At 40.7% G+C, this 25,589-nt stretch overlaps 1 protein-coding gene across 3 annotated transcripts in view; it reads right to left on the bottom strand.

The window, feature by feature from the left end:
- Window positions 1-423: 423 nt before the first annotated feature.
- Window positions 424-25,589, bottom strand: part of Akap6 (A-kinase anchoring protein 6) — a 423,485-nt gene continuing 398,319 nt past the window's right edge. For all 3 annotated transcript variants that reach the window (XM_076941872.1, XM_076941873.1, XM_034514536.2), the window contains 2 exons: window positions 12,940-16,330; window positions 424-7,838 (listed from right to left, as the gene is read on the bottom strand). In XM_076941872.1, coding sequence (XP_076797987.1) covers window positions 12,980-16,330 — 3,351 coding nt within the window. In that variant the 3' untranslated portion in view covers window positions 424-7,838; window positions 12,940-12,979. The remainder of the gene's footprint in view (window positions 7,839-12,939; window positions 16,331-25,589) is intronic.

Raw genomic sequence — 25,589 nt, forward strand, 5'->3', positions numbered from 1 at the left:
TGTTCCAAGTGAAGCAGCAGTACCATGTGTATTTACTTAGTTTCCTTCCCTGTAACTTGCCACCCTAGGACACTAAACATCAGTTGGTAATCATGACAATGTTGAGTTAGGAAAATGTTTTGAAGTTGCTTTAAATTACTTATGACCTAACATATCAGTATTGAGGACTGTACCTCCTGCCGTTCACAACCAATCAGAACTTGTCGTAAGTTTAAAAACCCAAAGCATGCAAAGACGCCGACACCATTGGTGACGTGGAGGAGAATATCCAGAGTTTAGAGCACAGCGAGAGTTATTTGGAAAGTAGTAACCGTGAATGGGAGGGAAGGGAGATGCTTCTTGGAAAGTTGGGATTTTCTACAAAGCCTTGCCTGAGCGCCATACGAGATGGCCCTGAAGGAGATCACAAAGAAGGAGGCTCCATGTTCTTCATTCGATTTTAATGACAAGGTACATTCCAGCAGTTTGGCTTTTTTATTTGGAGATTCTTTAAAATAAATGACACGCATTTGCCAGGAAATACACACAAAAGGAATGATTTGCTTTGAATTTCTGACTTAGTTTAAGTAACACGATCAACGAGCAGAACCAGACTAATTCTATAACCCCGAATGTTTTGACAAATCAGTGGTTAGGGAATATGGGGTTTACAGAGGATTTTGAGTATTTTTATGTTCTTAATGCCTGAATCATTTAAGACCTTGAATAAATCTTGATGAATAATACTTTACATCTATAATACCCCCATTTGTTTATGAAGTTGGTGTTTTGTTTTCAACGGTAGATTAAAGATAAAGGAAAGTTTTCATAATTTTAACATGGTTTATATTAGACTATATTACTCATTTGCACGAAATTAATAAGCTGTATTGTTACTTGTCCTCATGATATGGAAACATATCCAAATTTACTCCTCAGGCTTCCAGTCAAACTTCCCTAAGCTACACGAATGAAGGAGAACAGCACAGTGGGGAGCTGATGCAGCTTAGGTAGTGAGGTGTGACTCTCGGCACATCTGGGACATCTTTATCATCTTCTGCCTCCAAAGTTCATGCTGGGCAAGGCTCCCAAGACCAGATTGCCTAGACTGGCCATTTCCCAAGCTGAGGGAGTCTAAGTTTCCCAATGTCTCACATCTCTGTTTTTAATGCTGCTTTTCTGAAGAGCTGACTCCCCACAGCTCAAATTCCTCATGGTTGTGGCTAACCTGGGGCTGTTCAGTGTAGTGCACAGGGTTCATCCTCTTGTGCTTTGGGACCACTCCTATTTAGTGTGTCTTAAACATGATGTTCCAAGGCCGCTAATCAATAATAACATACAAAACTTTAGAAATAACTTTTTTTTTAAGAACAAATTAGACAGTTCTTAAACTGCCCACAAAACCGTGTCACTCCAATCAACTTTGTTGTTCCCTTTCTTGCGTGGCGAGAAGAGAGCCGAGTAGTTTCCTCAGTAGAAACTGTTTTATTGGCAATTGCCCCAAAGCCTGCAAATGCCTATGCCGTGTTCTGAATGTCTGTATCCCTAAATTTCCATGCTCAAACCCAATCCCCAGTGCAACAAAATTAAGATAAGAGTCTTTGGAAGATGACTAAGTTGTGAACAAGATAACTGCCCTTAGAGGGCTGAGGGGGCTTGTTCGGCACCCCTCACTGTGAGGAAGCACAAAGAACACCCATCAACGAAGCAGCGTGAAGGATTCCACCAGACACTGAATCTTCTGTTGCCCCGAACTTGGTCTTCTCAGCTTCTAGATTGTCTAGCTACAAATTCTCTTGTTTACAAATTTCCCAGAGTTAAGTATTTTGTTACAACACAATCTCACATGTAGGAACATCATCCAAGTTTTGCATGCATGTTGCCCGGAAAAGAAGCTAAGGAAGGTTGCATTGCGCAGGCCACGATTAATTTCAAAGTACAAGAGTGAATGAACTGCATACTTTCTACTTTGGTGGGAGTCCACAATGGAGAGTCAGGTGGCCTCAAGGCGTTAGCCAGCACGCCATTGCTAAAGAAACATCGTGGACCTGATCTATTATTTTTCTTTGGACAAGCAAATTGGTGGCAAATCTCATATGCAGAAGTAATTGCTGTGTGGAAAGCATGTAGCTGTTTTTAAAGGAGCATATGTATGGTTTGCTTGACCATTCTCTTACTATATATGTGAAAGAGCTGCCAGCATCAAATCTATGGATGAACTACAGGAATGATTTCATTGAACTCTTTTACTCAATGAGAGTGTCTACCCAAAACCACAGCAGAGTCTCAGATGAATAGCTGTTTCCTTGGCTTATGAAACCTTTTATATATGACCAGGACTGAAGGATACATACATACATATATATGGTTGAGAAATAAATAAATAAATAAATAATAATAAAATAACCTGGCTTAATACTTAAAACTGCTTTAGAGAAAAGGTCTCAATTTATTGGTACATTGAGTTTAGGGTGCACCAATTTTTCTGGTGGTCTTGGTTGCACTAAATATCCAATTTATGACTGACTAAATTCCAAACTGATCATTAATAGTAAACTAAATTCAAATCCTTAAATTAATGATGTAGGGCAATCTTTCTGTTTATGAAACAAAGTACACTTTATTTTTCTCTAAAATTACAAATCAGAGGAAAAGATGTATTTGGTCCATGGCTATAGTTGGCTGCCCTCTGCCTTAGAAAATCATAGAATACTGTGACTTAAGAATATCAATGGATCGGTCACTCACCATGAAACTGAAATTTAATAAATGTAATAAAATCTAGAAAGAGAAACTTGCGTGTTCTATGTCTCATTGACTTTGCAGTCTATCAGCCTCTCACAAAATGGTATCAAATGTTATAATTCCATAGATCAGGGATCAGAAGAGAGTCTACAATGGGTTATATAAGAAAACATCTCAGACATCCTGACTATGTTAAGTAACTGCAGTTATAGTGCAAAACTAACTATATGTAAAAAAAAAAAAGTGTGTGAATGTGTTTCAATCAAACTTTATTCACGGACACATTTTAATTTCTTGTAATTTTCACTTATCACAAAACATTCCTTTTCATTGTTTTTCAGACACATAAAAAAGATAAAAGTCATTCTTAGCTCCCAGGTCAAATACAAATAAGCAGTGGGTTAATTAGGCCCATGGGCCATGATTTGCCGACCTCTGCCTTAGAAAACAAAAGATAAATGTGAATCAAGAATGTAGGTGATCCACTCCCACTCTGTTTAAGATATGAACACACTATTACCCATAAGCTATAGCTACAAAACCAGCTCATCCTGAGATTTACAGTGAGAAGATAACAGGAATATCCAGGTTGTGACTCATTCTATAAAACTGATCTGAGCTCTTCAGAAATGTCAATACAGTGAGGACCAAAAAGGAAATGAAAAGAGAATGAAAAACGTGTTCAAGATCAAGAAGATTCGAAGCTAAAAGGCCTATGTGGTCATTGTTTAGGCACAAGATTGAAAGTAAAAGTGCACACACACACACAAAAGCATACCCTGAAAGTAGAGAAACTGTAATAAGGATTACTAAGTATTATTGTATGGTGTTACAGACTTGTAGAAAATGCCTATGTTCCTGATCATATTAGCCCATTTTTAGAAATGAAGTGTTGTATGCAAAAAAATGAATTTCTAATGGTACAATCATAGAAGAAGGTAGTGTGTACATGCACATGTATGCATGTGTGTGTGATGTGTCATGTGGTGTGGCATGGACAGAGAGAAAGATATCAAATATTAACAGTAATGTATCTGAGTGAAGTGTGCAAAGACATTGTTCTTATAACACTTGGCTTTCCCATAGGTCTAAAATTACCAAAATAAAAATAGGGGAAATTTGTGTGTATCTGAAAAGAGGTGTCCCTGTAAATTCTGGTGGTCCAAGTTCTACTTCAAATATAAAAGTGACTCTAATCACTTTATAGTTACTGTAAAAATAAAAAAAAAACTCTAATGTATTTCAGTGTTGTTTAAAAGTGAGCACAGCTCTCCCTGTGAGAACCAGCTGTGTCATCTCACTGACATCTGCACCTACTCTCTTCTCAGCCATTATGGTGAAAATCTGAGCTGAATGAACCAAGCGACAAGACAATCAAACCTGGGCTGTCGCAGGCCCTAGATTCAGACTGCTCTCTTGTTTGCAGATGTGTTGAATGACTAAAAATATCTGAAAAAATACCTCTTCTCTCTTAATTAAAGCCACTTCACTTCTCACAGTTCCATCTAGACCGTAGGACATATCAATTTGGTCACCTGACTTTCGATAGCGTAGTTAGGCTAGATAAGAGGCGAAGTAAGTGGGTCTGGGGAAAATTAATCTGGGGAAAATATCATAATTATTCTCTTCAAGGGTATGATCAGAGGGAAATCTGCAAACACAGATCATGCTTCAGTTGTCTTTGTGTAGGTGAGGCAAGACTGTGCCTCTGACACACACTAGTGACTACTCAACGAATGTTCGAATGACCAAATGAATTACCGAGTGAGCAAATGGAAGGGTAGATCTGTTTTACATGGAAATACTATGTTTGTATCCAACGTGGGGAAAAGATTGAAAATTACTCCAGCACTAGCCTGGACCATTGAAGGAAGTCATGGATTCTTATTTTATTCACTTGTTTATTTGTTTATTTATTGAAATTTACAATAATAGAATAAACATATATCTCGAATATATTTTTGAGAAGACTTAGCACTTAAATGTCCACACACCTCTCTACGTGTATGATGAAGACAGTCCCTTGATGTCAAGGGTTCTGCCTGTTTAACATTCAGTCAGTTTGAAATGGATCTGAAATCATGACATATGAAGGGCAGTTGGAGCAACTCCTGGGGAAGAGAATAACTGTCCTCAGTTACCTGCAGGGCGGCCATGAGACAGAGGGACGAGGACTCCTCTGAGGGGCTGCTCTGCAGCACAGGCATAGGACCAATGAGCAAAACTAAAAGAGGGAGGGGTACCCTGTGGACTTTATTTAGCAACCTAAGGAAAGCACATTCTAACAGAGGCACATGCCCATCAGAGGGACACTTTGCCTTAACAAATAACAAACTATCGTTGTGGGACATGTGTAGATATAGTTGGTTGAATCAATACAAAGCAAATGAGCTGTTTTCAAATGCCACCGAAAGAAGGTAGTGTCTACACAGGGTGTGAGACTGAGGCTCTTCCATCTCTTCTGGCTGGAAAAGGCATTAATAAAATCCCAGAGTCGACCTGGGCAATTGGTGTTAGTGTTAAGTAGTTAACTAATAAATATTTTCAAATTCTAAGTCTTTATGAGTACATAAGAGGCAAATAGTCCTGCATGTTCCATTAATTTTTTGAATGTCTTTTTAATAGACATAGACTTGACATTAGTTACTGACCAAGAGAAATTCCGGTTGTCTCAGTATATAAAATAATGCCATATTCCAACAGAGGTCTAAAAATGTTCAAATACTTTTCTAGGATCTGTCTTTCTCTGTATCTCAGTCTACGATCCCTGTGCACTCTGCTATTGCCTTGAACCTAGCTAATTTTCCCTTACTTTCCCCCTACAACACAGTTATGTCTAACATCTCTCCTTTGCAATCCTTGCGAATACTCTAACTAGATGTCTAAGAGTCCTTCGGAAGAAGTCACTACATACCCAAAAGCCTACAATGAGCCATCCATTTAAAAATCTGTGCAGCAAAGGTTAGAAGAGGCAAAACCCACACAAAATTATTAAGGTTGTGAAATTGCAGATACGTGGAATTTAAGTGTTCTTGGGATGGTGCTAGTAAGTTCTAATCATGGGATAAAATAAAGCCCCACGCAAGCTACTGCATCTCCTATACCTAGTACACAGCACACAGAAGCTCCAAGCGGCTCTGTAAACACCTTTCAGTCTTATCTATTTGGCCTTCTCTCCTGTCACACCTATAGTGAGGCCCTGCTAACCTCTTCTCTCTCCTAGCCTTTCTCTTTGCCCTGGTCCCTCACCACTGTCTCTCTCTCTCTCGTTGTGACTCTTTCTCTACACTTGCTTTCTTCCTTACCCGTGGAACACTATGGCATGATGTTTGTGTGGTCGGTCACTGTCTCAAACACAAATAAACCTCCAAGGGTAGTGCAACGTTCATATCTACTCTCCCTGAATCTATAATAGCAACTTTGCAGGCAAAAGATGCTGATGAGTGATCTATTGAATGAATGATTGTCATTTCTGTGGTTACATATGTCTGTCATGTTCTCTTTGCTTTTTGAAATCTGATTATATACTGTGAGTGGTTCACGTTACACATCTTTTTCTAGTTTTAATGCAGGAGTCTCAGATATATATATATATATATATATATATATATATATATATATATTTACCCCACTCAATACTATAATTCAGGAAACTGTGAAATACCTACTGTGTGTCAGGCACTTTAGTAGGAGTTATGATATAAATTAATAGCTGAACTTTCAAGTAAAAAAAAGACCAAATGGAATATTTCTATATTGATTTTTCTTAACAAAATAAATACACCTGAAATCTATAGTTTAAATAATAATCAAATTTTCTATATCATCCATCAAACCCATTTAAATATTTAAAATAAATTAGGGCACGTAAGAGATCTCCAAATACAACTTTAAACCATTAACAAGTAGAAATAAAAGCATTTAGAATAAAACGTTGTTGATGGAAATGGCCTTTAAACCTTTGCTATTTCAGGATGCTTACAGTGAAACAGAAAGATTTTTGAAAATTATGAAGGCTTCAGGCCTAGTCTGTAGTCTAAGCAACTCAGGCCTTCTGTGTAATATGGAAAATTTGGAAGCTAATATATGGGGTTTGTTTGTCTTTCTTTTCCAGAACCAGATGCAAGAATTTGGTAAAGAACACAGGTAAGAAAGATCATTAATTTTCCTTTCCCCCAATAAGCTATTTTTATTATGCCAATTTTAATTACCATGCAATCAAACGGGTTTAAGGCTTATACTCTCCACATCACTGGACGTCACAAACATGAAAGCATTTTATACTGTCATACATCAGTGTTTGCACTAGCTTATACATATATACAGAAATTTTCCACGCATCTTAACCTTGCTATTTCCTCCTTTCAAACCAACGTAATATTACCACAAAAGCAGCTTTTTAATAAATGGTATAAGAAATACAGCAAGGCACACCGTTTAAAAAAAAAAAAGCATTTTTCTCATTACCACCTCAAGAAGCCTAGAAACCAAAAACAAACTTAATAGTAGAATATGCCAGTTCATAAGATACAACACTGTTATAGTTGTTTCTAGAAGTGCTGCATAGATCATTGTTAAGAAGAAATAATTAAAATGGCGCTTTCAAACATCACTTAATTTTGTTATAAGGATCAATGTGTCTCCTCTATAGTACAATCAAATCAAGGGCTGGGCTTTTTAAGTAAATCTCTTTCAATAAACATAGGTATAATACCATGAAAAATTTCAGAGCAAAACATGAAATTGGTCAAGTACTGATAGGAGGGGTGTCATTCCAGACAGTGGGTTCAATGGACCATCAATTTGGTGAACCGCAGAGCTTTAAAAGGAGGAGGGAGGGGACAGGGAAAACAGAAGTCTTGCTGGAGAGATAGGGTTGCCAGAGGTAGCTTGGGACAGGAATCCACGGGAGAACAAGCAGCTTTGTGGAACTAAGACGATCACCTAAGAGAAGCAATGCAAACATCCAGATCGAAAGGTCCACGAGGACAGACCACATTCACCAGGAAGGTTCATCTTCAGACAGTCAATGTGACAGGCGGCAGTGATAACAGGATGGAACCCAAGACCAGCCTAGGGTTGAAAGGGCCAGCCCTGAGCTTCAGCCAGGCTATCTACGGGAAAGAAAGAGGTGACAGGAAAAGGTGTCAGTAATGTCTCTGTCATTTGCAGAACGAAGCCCTTACCAGAAGCTGCTGGGAGAGGGGAGTGGGAGGGGGAACGGTCATGTGCTAGTGATCTGAAATGAGAAGTTATGAAATGTGACTTTCACTAGCTCAAGGCTCAAAGAACACACAAACACATTTTCAGTTAAGCAAGTTATATAGATACTTTAATATGTTCATACCTTTTCAAAAAGAAATAAGAAAAATCAACTATGATTATATTTTCTCTGCATCATCAGTTCATCTGTTCTTCTAGGGATGGTCTCAGTTTTATCAAGGTTTTTTTTTTTTTTTTAAATCTTTATGAAAATGTCAGTTAGTCAGTACCAAGGGATGCAACGTTGTATGAACACAATTCACAGACCAGGTGGGTGCCTGGCTCCCAGACTAACACATCCTCCTCTGAGTTGTATATGATGTTCTATTATAGAGTGATGGAACATTCACAACATTCTGATAATCTTGAATGCTTTAGGTCCTTGCCTAGAAAAGGGTACAATTAGAATTTACAACTCAGCTATTACTGTGCTTCATTTTAGGTCTAGGAAACATTGTGGAAACTAAACTGACTCAATTCTCTCTTTATGTGAGATGATTGGTACAAATTTGTTCTGAGCTCACCCTGCCCTACTTATTTCTAAATGGCTACAACAACTGGTCAAATCTGAGAAACATCTAAATTCCAGGATACCAAGTAGTTTGGGTTCTCAGACCAGCTCTCAAATAAAGCAGGTCTCTGCCTGCTTGGGTTTAATCTAAATTCTGAAGTGCTATATCAGTTTTCCACACCCCCCCCCCGACCTCTTAGAAGCAAATATTCTGTGTCTTTCTGTCTCTTTTTATAAACTTACAACTTTGTGTACGAGAAAGAATAAGTTTTCCCACCGTTGTTCTGCCACAGCCAAAGAGGATGTTGAGAAGATATGGGAAGTTAACAGGGATGGGAGAGACAGACAGAGGCAAATGGAACAAAACTTCGTACCATAAAAAAATAATGCAGTAATTCAAGAAAGCACAGTGCAGCATTGCTCACATGCTGAGGACGTGACTCATCAGGAATCTGAGCGGGGAATCCTCCAGTGAAGCCAACCCCATCTTAGTAAGGAGCTGGCATTTGAATTCCCTCTGGGTAATCAATTCTTTCAATTTGGCACACTTGGGAACAAGGCAGGCCAAATGGGCTCAAGCCCAAATTCCCCCCCCTCCCTCCCCCCTGTGTGTGTGTGTGTGTAAGAGAGGGAGGGAACACAGAATGAGTCACACACACACACACACACAGAGAGAGAGAGAGAGAGAGAGAGAGAGAGAGAGAGAGAGAGAGAGAGAGAGAGAGAGAGAGAGAAAGCGAGCACAAGAGAGAGACAGAGAGAGAGACAGAGAGAGAGAGGCAGAGAGAGAGAGAGAGAGAGAGAGAGAGAGAGAGAGAGAGAGAGAGAGTTTATTGAAAAATCTTTATATAGCTTGGCAAGTTATTCAGACGTATCAGATAATTAAAGCACATCCAGCAGAAGCTTGGGTTAGTAAGGTGATTTAAAGGTAACTTTTATAGACACATGTAGTGTCTAGTGAAAGAATAACATACAAGCACCCAATGTAGTTTCCTACAGCTGCTTGGCCAGCCTTGGGATACCCATGTCAGTCCAGTAAGAGAATGAGACATCATGTGTGATGAGAAGTATTGGCTCCAACCACTTTCTCAATTTATAAAAGCTGAGATGCACTTTAAATTATGTTAACACGCATCAACATAAATATTCATCTAAAATCTAAAACTCTGTGGCCACCCTCCCATGAATAGACTGGTAAAGTAGGCAAGGCAATGAAACTAAGACCAAAAGAAGTAGTAACACACACACCATGTACACATTAAACCATTAGGTGAATTTAAGGAGAAGACACAAAATACACACTGGCTGCATGTGAGGAGTTAACTTTTTACACTGCAAGATTTATCCAGCCTAAAATTTAGGGTTAAACCATTCATAAAGATCACAGGCTTATGATGAGGATTATGAAGAAATAACTGTCAGAATACAACAGAATGATTAGTACAAACTACATTTCTTAGGCAGGCAGGTTCTAGGAGGCATTCCAGGCCTACCCTATGTGCTTTTCTCCCTCCAAATTAGGCAGGAGGAGCTGGATCTAGCCAGTTACATCCCCTTGGATGTGATTCGCTATAACTGACCTCTCCATTTTAACACAGATGGATCCAGTGAAAAGCCCAGCACTGTGCTGGAAATAAGTGCAAACACACATAGTAAATCTTCTCAAATGGGTTCAGAGGTTTTTAATTAGAACACAGTAAATAAATATAATTTTCAAAACTCTTTATAAAAAGAATCTCTTCTGGTTGCAGACTATCTGCGTGGTTCTAAGTCGTAAACACATTCGGATGGAATTGTGATCATTTCATCTGATAATCTATTTCTGGGAAAAGAGCTCCAGCAAATTGACTTTGGTGAATTGTGTTGTCCTGGTACAAAGACAATGCTACCAAATGGCTTTTAAAAGGAAGAACTTCTGCTGGTTTTGGACACTGTAGAAGGAACACTGACAACAACAACCTCATATGGATGCAAAGTGTCAGATGTAACTTCAGTACACACCCTGACAAAGACTGGAAGCTTGCAGCATTTTCAGATTGAATAACTTCTCAGGTGATAGTACTTTGACACCTGACAGGTCAGTGCAAACTTACACCCAAAGCTTGTAACTAGGCAAAAAGTCAGGTACCAAGATGTTTCGTTAATATGGTACTGAGACATATATACACATGCATGCACACGTGCATTCACTCTGCACACACACATACATACATGCATGCACTCACACATGCACACGCACACACATGCAAACACACTTGCACACACACTTGTGCTCACACACCCTCAAAGGTGGATAGGAGCAATCTATGGCTGTTCATATAGCTCTAGGCTGATAACAAGTCACTTGGGGGCGATGTCAGTTCTACAGTTCTAAATCTGGCTCCTTCTTCCCTTTGGCCAAGGTACAGCCTGGTGTGGGTCACAACAGAACCCTTCTGATGGGCAGGCAAGCGGCTGATATTTTTACACCATCTATGCTTGTAAAACGTGACAATTACACAGATCTATCGGCACCTCCACTTCCCTCAAGTCAAAAATGGAATTGCTCATCATTTACATTTCATTCCAATTCCATTTCTCTATGTGAGGAAAGGAGGAGACTCCCAGAGGATGAAACAGGGAGAATACATTCCAGAGCCTTCACCCGGCCCGCGCATCTCTGCTCCAGATCTCAGCAGGACCGGTGACTTGAGGGTCACAGTCACAGGGTGGCATGCTCACAGCACTGTTGCTTTCAAGCCTTTATCTCTTTTTCAGAAAACAAAATCAGCCAGGCTTTCCAGGTCCTTCTGTGGAGGCGGGCTGAGCCCGCAACCAATCAGTTCTAATAGAAACCTGTTCTGGGCTTATGGAGTCCCAGTTACTTTCCCTTAATGGTCAGTTTTACTGCATACTGATGGAGGGTGTGATTATAGGGTGGCCGCAACTCACAGAAAACACATTTCTCTCTCTCCCCCTTTTGTTCTCACTTGCAGCCAATTGTAAATAGTGTCTGAAATAGAAAATTAGTAAAGCTCCATCAGTAGACAGGATGCCTTTCTTCGGTTTTGCACACGGAGTTTATTTTTAGGGTATATATGGTATAGATTCCCCCCGCACCCGATTCTAGCAACTCGACATAGAACCGCACATTTTAATGAGCTCAGGGCACAGGTGTTGCAGGAAAAAAAAATAATGATGTTTGCCATTCATCTTTCAAATTAAATAATGTGTTTTTAAATAGTAACTTTTTTCATAATACATTATGGGAACAACATTTATCTGTCACATTTTAAAAGATGTATTTGTAATAAATGTAAATTACTTTTAGAAAATCAGTAATTAGGCTCATCAAAAAAATAAACAATCTGCCACAAAAAAGATAATCTTTAGCATAGTTAAGTATAATAACTGTTATTTGAATAAGTTAACAAATTAGGGTAGATTGCTTCTGTAATTCATTTCCTATAGCACGAGTTTAGGTTACGGCATTAGGCTTCTGTAGTGGGGGTGGAGGGGTGTTATGCACCTCATACTTTGGTGAAATACAACTCTCATACTTGAAAGCTAAATTTCTTTTTAAACTTGATTGAGGAAGTGCACTCATCACTGGGGCTTAGAAATGGGAAATAGCAGAATCTCTGTGTCGCTTCCAGAGCTATATCACCATCTCAGAATTATCAATCAATAGCTGTCTTATTAAATATGAAAAGTGGAATGAATTTCTCAAAAAAAAATTGATGGCAATCAGCCTGTCACCTTCAGGCAAAATTCAAAAATTCTGTTTTTATCGAGACGCTGTTAACTTGTCTCGTATCCTCCCAGTGTTTGCGTTCCGTGCTGGTGCTCAATCTGTGTGTGTACAAATAGGGGCCTCCTCCTTTACATCAACTTTTTGCTCCTGTTTGATTCTGAGGCCATGATGAGGAGCTATGACAGTACAGCCTTCCACGGGGAAGTGACTGGGAGACTGGTTATGTGAAGCAGAAGCCTGAGGGAACGCGAATGTCTGGAAGGAGACACAGCCTTTAGCCTGATCCCTGCTCATCGCTAGGCGGTTCTAAGTAGGAGCTGCAGTAAGGAAGGTAGCTTCTGAACATCCAGTTTGATCAGGGAATGCCCGTAAGTCACAAGCTATTTTTTCTCCTCCAGTTGAAGCAATTAAAGCTCTAAATGGATCAGCTGTTTTCTCAAATATTGTATTGCTCTTGCCAAAATGATGGAATAAATGTAATGTCTCTTTAAATATCAAAATTTCACCACTGGTCCCCTTGTGCTTTTCACAGTGGCATTCACTGTTGTGTTTCTACTTAAATGTCTTATCCAGATGTGTATGTGTCACAACTAACCATGCTGACCAGTCTTCTATAGTGGTTCTATTAATGCAAACTCATATCTACACACACACACACACACACACACACACACACACACACACACACGGTGGAAGTACTCATACGTACCTTTCAATGAGATGTTTTCCATGCTTGGGGGCATTACATTCTACCTATGCATGTTACTGTGTCGATCTTCATGAAAGCTTACGAGCTTCTCTTTACAGGTTATAGTTTGGGGGCTGGGATACAGCGCAGCCTTGCCTTTTGGCTGTTTTGCATTCAAAGAGAAAGCTTGAATTTTCGGTTTGGCAGAAGCGGCCTTTTCTTCTGGCATTCCTGATACACCTTGCTTTCTTGAACTCCCCTCTCTACTGGCCTCTCCTGAGGGGGTGGTAGGCTCTGCACTCTCTGCACAGCCCTGGGAAGTGTGGGACACATCATCTCCTTCCTTTGCATCATCAGCTCCCTTCTGAGGGGAAGGTCCTGAAAGAGGCACCATGTCTGTCTCATCACTGAACACAGAAGACCTGGCTGTCATTTGTTCTGGCATAGTAGCTTCATCCGGGACCACTGGTTCATTCGGAAGGGTACTGGGGAGACAAGCTTCCTCCTCACCAGGTTCATCATCAACACAAGCTTCAAAGAAGCAATCCATGTCTTCCCTGTCATCTAAGCCAGAGTCCACAGTGTCCGGTGGCAAGGGAGTGCTACTCTTCTCGTCCATGTAATTGGTGACCTCCCCACAATCACTGTCGTGGGATGAAAGAGATAAGTAGGAATAAAAGTCCCCCTTCCTCAGGTGTATGGGCCGATGTGAATGTTCCAACACTTTCTCCTTAATTTGGGTTAGGGAGGTGGGAGCGGCCACCTCACTTTCAGGTTGCGATTTACTTTTTAGGGCTGTTGATGCCATGTCAATGATTTCCTTAACAAAGTCATGTACTGAACAATCTTCTTCATCTTTTTGATGGAAAACATCTGGCTTGCAGTTGCAACAGGAAGTGCTGTTGCTGATAGAAGCACTTTCCTCTGTCTCATTTTGCTCAAGTAGGCAGCAACCAGCAGATTTTCTAGCCCCACTTGGGGCACCATCAGACGAAGATTTTAGTCCATCACTGTCTTGTCTGCTTCCACCACCAGTTTCCGACAGTAGTCCTGGGCAAGAGTTCTGGGCTGACATGCAGTCGCCACTTTCAGGATGCTGGAGATTGGGACCAGTCTGTGGAGGATGTCTATCTTTTGGGGGACCAAATTCCTTTCCAGCAACATTTGAACCATCAGGACCATCCGTTAATGCTTCACCCTCACTGTGCTTGGATTCAGAAATCTTTTTCACATTTGAAGTAAGGTTCTCTGATGCTGCTGGAATCCCTTGTGGTGTCTCCTTTTCTCTTTCTGGAATACTTTCAACATTGCCATTTTCCATGTCAGCCACGTGTGGATCTTTAGTATCTTCATACGTATTTTTCTTATTTTCACCTTTGGTTCCTAAGTCATGAGTTCTGGGTGGATTCTTACCATTCCCATTGTTTTCAGAGAGACATTTTATGGACCCATTTAGAAGGGCCTCAATGTCCAAGGTGTCCGAGGGATTGGCTTTCTCGTTACTTCCCCCATCTTTATTGACCTTTATTTCGTCAGTGATGCTGGACCGTTTCTTTTCTCTTGTCAAGGAAAGTTTTGGTCTTATCCAAGTCTGCAGTTCATTCTTTATGTAGTCCAACCCAGACATTAGGTTGCTTTCTTCATAAATTTCATCATCTGTTGCAATACTGGAGTCATCATCCTCATCTTTGAGGCACAGCTCTTCCTCCGTCAGGGTGAGAGTGGAGCTGGAGAGGAGGTCACTGTCATCTTCATCATCAGTGCAAGCAGACGTACAGGAGACGTTAACAATCATGCTAACATTGACGTCGCTCTCATCAGCCACTGAGCGATTCAGTCGCTTCCTGAATGAAGCATTGGACTCTGGTATCTTGTTTTTGTGTAACACAATGTCCTCTGAGCAAAGAGAGAGCTCATCGCTGCTACTCAGTTCTGTAAGAGATGCCGGTGAGTCTTCATTGATAGAGGATGCGACATCTAGTGACATCTGGCCACTGAAGGACATCTTTTGGGAACTGCTTTGCAGAGTGATATCAGAAACACTGCGCTTGATCTTTTGCTCTGAGGGGCTCTGTATATTCTCCAGACGATTCAGAAGGTCTAGTGTCCTCTTGCTCAGCTCACCAACTGAGCCACTGCTCACACTTATGTCCCCAGAGCTGTGACAGCTAAAGAGATCCTCATTGCTCTTATAGGATGTCAACCAACTTTCTAAAGAAGTGCTTCGCTGGAGGCTGTCACTGCCATTTTTAAAGACTCCCAATCCAAACAAATCACCCCCTGGAGAAAGGGACTCTACAGATGAGCTACGAGATAGAAGGGAGAGCTGTCTGGCATTCTGAATGCCCGTGAATGTCTTCTCTATGTCGCTATTTTTGTATGAGCTGCGACCCATCTCATGGGGTGCACTTGCCAAAATTCTTTCATGGGGAGGTGCATCTGGTTGTAACTCTGAAGCCTGATGTTTAGCTTTGCAGGACTTTTTATCAAAATAAAAACCACAAAGAAGGGGATCCTCCCCATGTGCCTTTTCACTCTGTGACTGTTTCATTATCATTGGTAATTTGAGTTTTGAGCCTTGGAGGTATGAGTAATCATAAAATGTAAACACATCATGTTTTCCTTGTAATTCTTCTCCCAAACAGTCAGTGGTGTGTTTGGTAACACTGTTTAAATCCCTAGCCTTTCCATTTACACAGCCTACTGGTGAGACGGATGCCTGAGAGACACTTGAAAGCTTAGTGCAGTCCCCCTCGTCTTTAAATTTTTGTTCTAGCACATTGGCTGCATCTCCCATTTGTGGGTCCAGATGTTCCATTTCAGGGTTACTTGGGGAGCCATCTACCATACTGAACAAGCTCATGTCAGAGTTGGTTGGCATCTCATTGTCTCCTTCGCTGACAATCCCACTCTCACTGCCTGAATTCTGACTCATGTCTCCACTGTGACACGAGTAAGGCCTCACCAAACCAGAACCCCCTAAAAGGTCTGGTAACGATTTTGTGGATGAAAATGACGAATCTTTACTGAGGCTCTTAGTTAAAACAGTGGGCTGTGATGTGCCTGTGAACTTCGGGCTGCTTTTCAGAAATGGAGTGTGGCTGTCCTCGTGGAGCTCGACATTGTGAAGACTGTACACTTGGTAAATGTGTAGGCTGGGAGAGGCAGTGATAGTTGAGGTATACAGAGACCCTCCACAGTCACCTGCCTCCTCTTCATAACCAGAGTCCTTGTGGTGTGTCTCTTCAAGCTTTACTGTGGGTACCATAGGCTCTGGGTCTTGATCAAGGTCGTTAGATTCTTCATGCACACTAATGAGTTTGTTACTTATGTCTGTTTCATCCCATTCCAGGGCATCATCACTCATTCCATTCAAGTCCATCAAACCAGGATCAATCACATTCAAAGTCTCCTGTAAAAGAAGGGAGGGAGGGAGGGAGAGAGAGAGAGAGAGAGAGAGAGAGAGAGAGAGAGAGAGAGAATATTAGAGAACATAATCGGAAAATTGTTATCTACTAGATCCTCTTGGAAGTTAGAACATAAAAATGAAGCACAGATTGGAAGGTACCAGCATCAGGAACTCTATTCCTCCTTAAGATAATATCCAAACACTGTAGGGATGGGCTTTTATCAACAATGACTCTCATTGAGGCATTAATGTAGATTCAAATGTAAAATCGGTATATTATTACATGATCCTTTATGAATTTAACTATTTCTTGCTGATTGTGCTCTGTTTTACATCTTAGGTTGGGTTGATTATTGTGGTTGAGTATGAACTGTGTTCCAAAGGCTCACTTTTTGAACGTGTGATCCCCACCTGATCATACTATTTTGGGAGCTTCTGGAAATCTTTGCAGGTAAGATTTAGTGGGAAGAAATATGTCACTTGGAGTGGGGTCTTGGGAGGACCTTGTCCGCAGCTCTTTCTCTGCTACTTCTTCACAGCAGAGTAAACAAAAATTCTCCATTACATGCCCCAGAGTCTGGGGCCAGGTGACGATGAACGGAACCCTCTGAAACTATGAGCCAAAAGAAATACCCTTCCCCTTAAATCACGTAAGTAAATATTTTAGTTGTGTTATATGAAAGTAACTAAAGCAGCTAAAAATTAAACTGTCTGCTAAGCGAAGATTCAAAAGTAGAGCCTGTGAATATCATAGGGTATGTATATTCTCATAGTAGTCTACTCCCTGAGTCTCTAGTAGATAACTATCTGTTGCTGTGAATCAGAACCTTCTTGCCTCTACTTCTGGGTTAAAGTCCCATTTACCCAGGAACCTAGAACAGTGTATATTATACCTTCATTTTCCTTTCTTTCCTGGGCTTGGCCATGAGAACTCAACTTTGCTTCCTGTTGACCAAGATGAGCAATACCTGCATCTTCCTGAGTGTTCCCAGGCAGCTCCCCAACCATTGTTCCCTCGGTCCCTTTCTTCTTTATCCTTTCTTTGTGAAAAAGATTTCACTTCCACTCTTCTTGATCATTACTATTGGTTTGCCTATGCTTCTGACAGGTAAAACCTTCCAGTCCCTAACTGACTGAAGACTTTCCTGACTCCCAGGGATGCGATAGCCTAGGTGCCCTTCTGCTGCTATCTGCCTGTCTTCATGAGAACTCAATAGTCTCTTGGCCTTCTGGATGTAGCTGTTAAACAGTTCCTTCAGCATCCTCACTTCTCATCATCTGGTTCTGTTGTGGAGCCAAGGAAGGCAAAAAATGCAGTGTGGGCCATGAGAGGTTCCCCTACAGACAGAACCGTAGAGCATTGTCAGCTCCACCTACGCTCATGCCAAGGAGTCAGATGGATGGCCATGACTCTAGAACTAGCAGACTCGCTGATGGCCTCGGTACTTTATATGAGTTATTTAAGCTTTCGAACATCAATATCATCACTTATAAAATAGATAGTTCTATTGATCTTCAAAGTCACTCTTGGATGAAACGTAAAATAATTATAAGTTCCCGGGGAAGCAGGCACTATTTGGTAACTAATTCTTACCATGTGCAGAATTGTTCATAAGCTCCTTGAGTCCTCCTTGGCTATATCTCCTCACCATCCCTTCCAATTTACTCTTAGAAACAAACCATGATCTGATAGGTGAGAAGAGTGATACCTCTGAAGGCAGAGCCTCTCATTACAAGTCAGATTATCTCAAATGTCTGGCTGAAAAACAGGCCTCGCAGCTTTCATTCTTTAGTGGGAGGAAGAAAACCTCACCTGGAGCATAATCGGGCACATTTGTAAAGCCTCAATCCTTCCTAAAACTAATGGTTAAGGAATGCCACACAAACTTATTAAGTGTGCTTTATTATAGTGGATATGGAGAAGATTCCCTGTATATCCCAACTTAGTTTAAAAGAGTCCATTTATAAGGTAAATATTAATTAGGGGATGATTTTTTTTTTCTAAAAGAAATCTTTTCTGCTGCTAATGTTCTAGCAGTCAATCTAGTAGACGGCCAGTTATCATAGCCACTTAGATACCAAGTCTATTCACTCTGATGAATTTTTATTACAACTTCTGTTTATTCTTTGCTAACAGATAAAAGAAGGGACTAATGACCAGTCTGCATAGCTAGTAAATGTTAGAGTCTTTAGCTGTAGGGGCAATCAATCAGTCCACTCAAATGGTGTATTAATTTCAAACACTCTCTTGCCTGACACTGTACTGACAATGCTGATAAATAATTAACCCAGGCATTCAGAGGAGTGCTTTGTTACTCAGATCAACGTTAACATGTGACAGCAGAGGATTTTCCAACAAGGTCTCAAAACCGGAGACTCCACAATTGTGCCATCTTGTGCCAGAAGCTAAGCCTAAGGGATGCTTGCAGCTTAGACTGCCTCTGGACATGGTCATGGTCAGACACTGCTTAATGGATTTACAGACTCAAGCCTCTGAAAGGATAAAACTCAGTGGTACTGAAGGAACAGCTCAAAAGTGGTTGGGATAAAGCTTCTCCATAGGAAAGGATTAAACCTGGTTTATGTTATGGTTTATGTAACCCCCAAGTCTCTTGTCTTTTAAAACTTCCTTGTATAATTCCAGGGAATATCTGGCTGGATCTACTTAGAAATCATTCACTTTTAATTTTTTAAAAAAATTCCATATTAATGAAGTCTTCACTCAGCCTCAGTCATTTTCTTTTTAACTGTCCTTGGCAGTTACTTTTAACTCCCTTCCCTTCCTTTCCCTTCTTTTCTCTTCCTTTCCCCTCCCCTCCCCTTCTGTAGGGCTGAGATTTTCTACCTCTTGCCCAGCATTTTATATTCTGAAGAAATGGTCCACCCTTTCTTGCTAACCCTTTTCTTAGATTTATAGGATCCAGAACATTTGAGGTTCTTTGTAATGCTCCCACTGCTGAGCCTTTGGCTTTATGTCCTGGAGGAAGGGGAGGGGAAAAGGGAGGAGGAGGAAGACTTTGTAGATGACAAAGACCCCTTTCAGTATATGACTTTCCTGATGTATTCCTTTCCCTCCCTAGACAAGCACGCTGAACCCCTAAAACCCTAAAATAGAGCTTTAAGGAGCCATGTTCTCCATCTTCTTCACTGCCAACATGGCATAAGTCAGTTTCTTTCACAGAAACTCTTGACTGCATTAGCCTTCAGGTGGAGGGCAGCCTGAACCTTCTTGTTCTGTAGTAAATTTTGTTGGTATTTTAAATAAAATCTCCATTTCCTTCTAATTTAACCTAAACCATCCACTGGGATACTGGGGAGGGATGTGAGGATCCTTACATAATTAAACATTTGCCTTCTATGCAGCTGTTGGTGCGAGGAATATGGCACCCACATTGACATAACATGACATAATATGGCACTTCAACATAATCAATAATGCTCAAACTAATTAAGAATTTGATTTGTTTTTGTTTTTTTTTTTTGTAATTTGTAAAGAAATTGCTTAGCTATCAAAAAAAGATGTACATATTCCCATACTTGTCAAACTGATAAGTCCAAATGGTTCCACACCAAAATCTAGAGCTTTTGAATAAAGTCAAATGGCCCCTGAAGAGCAAATGAAGACCCCATGGACAGCCTATCATTGTAGAAGTAACTAATATAAATTAATTCAGGTATGGACCTTTCATTCATAAATTTGACTAGTTAGGTTTTAGCGGGGAAAGGAGAGGAGGTTCCAGGGAAGTGAAGTGATAACATCTGCAGCAACATAGACAGGCCCTGAAGTAGGGCCCAGGAAACAAGGTGTCTTCCTTTAAGTTCAAGGGAAAAGGAGGGCTTTCATAGGTGCAAAAGCTTAGTTAACCCATGACTTACATTACATGACTTATGTTATATTTGACTGTTTTTGACAATGGTCACATTTTCTGTGGGTCCAGTTAATGTGTGACCCACACTAAAATGTGACTTATGCTGTGTGACAGGAACCATTCCTTCTTTGGGTGGAGGAAGGGGACTAGGTTAATGTTGGAGAGTGAGACATAACGGTTCAGGCTGCCTGACCTTGGATGGCAAGGAAGCTGCTTTGTATGCCCTTGACAGGCCTTTACGTTTGGGGCCTGATTACCTAAACGATCAGGTTCCATATCAGTGTGACATGACAATTTCATGACAATAGAAAACTAGAAACTGCACGCGCGCACGCGCGCGCGTGCACACACACACACACACACACACACACACACACAATGTATGTAACAACAATTAATGTACAGAATGACCATGAATTTAAAAGAGAGCAGGAAGGTTATAAGAGACGGTCAGGAGGGAGAAGGGAAGAATGAATGGCGTGAGACTTGTTCATTGGAAAAGATCTTGAAAATACTAAGACTATGATTGATATACTACAAAACTAGACAGAATATTTCTATCAGAAAATCTTGCAATTTTCATTCACACTATTTATTCTAGATCAGCGGTTTTTAACCTGCCTGACGTTGTGGTCCTTTCATTCAGTCCCTCATATTGTGGTGAGCCCCAACCACAATATTACTTCATTGCTACTTCATAACTGTAATTCTGCTACTGTTATGACTTGTAATGTAAATTATGATATGCACAATATCTGATAGATGACTCCCAAAGAGGTCACAGCCCACAGGTTAAGAACTGTTGTTCTAGAGCTAACCTGATAAGCTCAGTGAGCAGAAGAATTGCACATAGAAATCTAGGAAGAGAAGTTTTTTTTTTTTTTTTCTCAGAAAAATAGATACTTTGTTAAACTATATTAGTTACTATTCATATTGGCTTGATGAAAGAGCTGAGACAAACAAATCAAATGGAGATGGGTGCTCTTGGCTCACGGTTTCAAAGACACCAGTCCTTGGGAGAGAAGTGGGGTGCAAAGAACATGGCAGGAACCAAGGGCCCAGCAGCTCCTTTAAATGTTCAACCCTAGTGACCTACTTCCTCCAGCTGAGCCATCCTTCCTACGTGCTCCACAGCCTCTCCTTATAAGCAGGAGCACCAGCTGAACAACAAGCACCAGAACATGAGCCTGTGAGGGACACTGGAAGACAGTCACATTCGTGAGCAAGAGAGAACTGGACACTTGGAGGAATAATATATAGAGAGGGGATATGGCTGGGAAAATAAACTTCAATCAGGAGAAATAGCAAAATATAATAACTATACTTCTTTATTTATACAGTATTCTTAACGCCTATTTTTAACCAAAATGCATTAGAAACATAATTATTGTTTATTAGATGCAGGTATAAATTAGATAAAAAAAAAATACCAACAAGTCCTTGTAGTGCAGAGAAATAATTGTAAAACAATTCTGACTTTGCATCGCCCTGTCTCTTATTGAGCAAAGAACTGATTTCAAAGTAAATAAGAAAATATATATATATGACTAAAATAAAGCTGCTTGCTGTTTATCAGCTGTATGAAGCCTGGCGTAGAAATGAACAGACGGAAGTGTTGTTCATTTTTACAATTGTGTTACACACGTTCTCATGTAAGTTATCTAGTGTTTGTGAATATCAGTTCCAACACTGTACCTAAGCATGTCGTGCCTGCTTCACAGACTGCTGTGAACACTTTTGGAAACGTCAATGGGCAGACCTATGGGGACAATGACTGGAAGCTCTCAACAGATTCATTCTGCCACAGTAAGATGAGGATATGACTTAGTGTTAAGTAAGTGTCTCAAGGTTCACATTACCCACAGCTGGTGAGCCGACACCACACAGTTAACTAAACACTGACTATGCTTAGAAACGAATAATGAAAATGCCCTTACTGCATTAGTGTTGTAAATGTAGTGATGTTTTCGGTTTTTCTGTGCTACAGCTGGGTTCATTCTCCAGGAAAAACCAAATGAGAAAGACACCTGACTGTCCTCAAACAGGCCCATAGTTCAAGGTCTTTCTATTTTTTTGAAAATAATTTTTCTTTAAAAGTTGGGTCTATTGTCTGTGGAATTCTATCATGGCTGACACATTCCAGTAATCAAATCCTTCTCACTATCAGATTGACAAGAATGTGCATGTAACCTGTTTTTAAAATGCCTGAGAAAACGCCTTGGAAGTCTATCTCACACTAATGATCAAAAACTGTTCTTCCGAATGTTCTTTTTCAGTGACATATCTGCTCAGAAGCTCAAACCAGACGAGTGAAGATCCAGCCCTTTCACAAATCTCACTAAAATGAGTGTTGGGATGAACGTATTTCCTATGCACGAGAAATATTCATTGCAAGATTGTGTATTTGATCACTTGGTTCCCAGTTTGTTAGAGATGTCACAGAGCCATTAAGGGGAGAGCCTTGCAGGAGGAAGCATGCCCCTGGGAGCAGGACTGCAGGGTTTATAGCCTTGCTCTGCTTCTCTCTCTCTCTCTCTCTCTCTCTCTCTCTCTCTCTCTCTCTCTCTCTCTGTGTGTGTGCTCCTGTGTGTGTGTGTGTGTGTGCTCCGTGTGTGTGTGTGTGTGTGTGTGTGTGTGTGTGTGTGTGTATGTGCGCACGCGTGCACGCACCCTCCTGTGTGTGGATGAAAGCATGCTTCACCAGCTTCCTGGCTGTGCTGCGACGCTTTCCCTGATAGTTACCATGCCCTCCCCACTATGATCAATTCTATCCCCTGGAACCTTAAACCAAAACAAATCCTTTCTTCCATAAGTCCCTCTCTATCCAGGTCTTTTATCACAGCCAACAGAAAATTAACCAACACAAACATAAGCTAAAGTTGCTGAAAATCAAAGCACCTATTACATGTGACTCCAAGGAATCCAGCAAAGGAAGACAGGAGTGTCCCTTCCATAGATAAACTTCATGAGGACAGGAAGTTAGCCTTGCCTGTCTCGGGTAGAGCCCAGCATACAATACACTTTATGATATAAAACAGGCTCTCAAAATAACATTGTCAAGTGAAGTAAAAGAAGGGCTTACTTCCTGTCTCCCAGATTGTGCTGGAGACAGAAAAAGGTGGTGGGGTTAAACTGTACAGTGCAAAATGAGCAAGAGAGCTGCTGACTTCTGAAGGTTGGCTCTGCTCAGTTATGAAAGCCAATAGCCTCAAGAATGTGTGCAGTGTAAGGCATGAGACAGAAAAGCCATGTTCAGTTGTCATGTGATATCCTTGGAAGAAGTGCTCTGGAGACCCAAACCTGAGAATGCTCAGCTTCATCCAGTACTAGGGATCAAACCCATGGCCTTGCATAAGTGTGGATATCACACTTGCGTATCACAAATATGATACCCACAGAGCTACATTCCCAGGCCTAAGTGTCTTATATAAAATGATGTCTTCCATAATACATATCATTCGGAGTACTTTAAATTATCTTCTGATGTCTATTCCTGTGTGGACACACTCTAAGAGGCTGCCACCCTGTACTGTTTAGGGGAAAGTGACAGGCTTTTGCACATAGTTAGGCCAGAAACAGTTTTGTTTCCCCAAATATTTATGTCTGATTGGATCTATGGGTGTAGGTCAAGGACAGGCTACATAGCATATTATTTCATGTATTATCAGAATAGGTAAATAGTAGGAAATAGGTAATTTCAGAAATATTTAAAATATGCAGATTCAGAGACAGAATGAAGACTGCTGGTTTCCAGGGACTCTTAAAGGGGAAGAAAATATGTCGTGGGCATAATAGGTTTAGAGTTTCTTTTGAACAATGAAAATCTATTAAAAGTAGAGATAGCAGTCATACAATATTGTCAGTATACTAAAGACCATGAAGTGGTTCACATTAAAATGATCACTTCTGTGTGAATTAAGAAAAATTTACTGAATTAAAATCAAACAGAGAGACAGATGGATAAAAACACAGTTAACTTAGAGCTACCAGATCCTATGGGCTGGCACATGGAGATGCAAGCATTGAAGAGTAACCTGTAGGACACAAGTTCACAGGCAGTCTCACAGTGGGTACTGGCCTGCCAGGCTGACACTGGGCTCACACCCTCCAGGCTGACACTGGGAACAGACCCATCAGGCTGATACTGGGCACAGTCTAATCAGGCTGACACAGGGCACAGGCCTGCCAGGCTGACACTGGGCACAGGCCTGCCAGGCTGACACAGGGCACATAGGACCAACAGGCTGACACTGGGCACAGGCCTGCCAGACTGACACTGGGCACACAGGCCCACCAGGCTGTCTGCCTCCTGTTGTGCCCTTTCACACTAGCCTTGGAAGAGCAAAACTGGAGAAACCACAGCAGCGTCAGACTACATGGCAAACTCTGATTGCCCTGACATTTCTCTCACTACTTCCAGACATGGGGGCACATCCCAACAGTGTCTTTATTTAACAATTAAAAAAAATAAAACAAAACAAAGAACCCATTTAATGCCTCAACTTTATTTCATTTGTGAAAAGCAGATTGCCAAGAACTTTGATGTTCTATAAACAAAGTGGCCTGGGCCTGGATGCTGTGGGAGGGAATTCTACAGAAGAAAGCAGAAAACACACACACACACACACACACACACACACACACACACACCACACACGTGCGCGCGCACGCTACCCCAGAAAAGTACTGTTTCAAATATAAAGCCAAGAATAATACAAATCTTATTCTGTCCTTGTTTTAGGTTCTGGCCATAGAAATCCTAAAACCTGAGTGACAGCAAAGGTTTTTCCATTTTCATGAAGACTCTTCTTGATCAGGCCTGAATGTACACTGATAAGGAATTGAAGAAGGGACCCTAAAACATCTCAGGCTGTGGCTGCTCTCCTGAAACTCCAAGGGATAAGTATGAGGCTCAACCTTTCTTCTCCCCAAGGACCACTTGGAAAGAAGGTGATACTGAAGATTTAAACTCTGAAACAGTTAAAGAATGACACAGGATGTGCTTCTGGTTACTGGACATCTTAGGGTACTAGCAGAACAGTGTACCCAGACAGACACGGAGGCTTTTCGGTCACCTCCCATCTTACCTTATGCAGATCTTTCATTTGGGATTCTGGATTTGCATCTGTTTATAATAAACTGGAAGATGTGAATGAAGTATTTCTCCAAGCTCTAAGGCCATTCTAGAAAGTGTTTTTAATGGAGAAGCAGTATATTTGTTTGAATTAAGGGCGTTTAGATTATTATATAATTTCTATACAAAGCTTAAGTGTCTAACTTCAGTTTTGCTAATATTAAAGCTAGATGACAATAAATCTACCAATCTTATTTTTCTTAATTCTTGCATAAATAACTTCTTGTATTTTTTTTTTCTTTTTACATGGCCATAGGGA

This window comes from Arvicanthis niloticus, chromosome 11 (genome assembly GCF_011762505.2).
Source record: "Arvicanthis niloticus isolate mArvNil1 chromosome 11, mArvNil1.pat.X, whole genome shotgun sequence".
In the NCBI taxonomy this organism is placed as follows: domain Eukaryota; kingdom Metazoa; phylum Chordata; class Mammalia; order Rodentia; family Muridae; genus Arvicanthis; species Arvicanthis niloticus.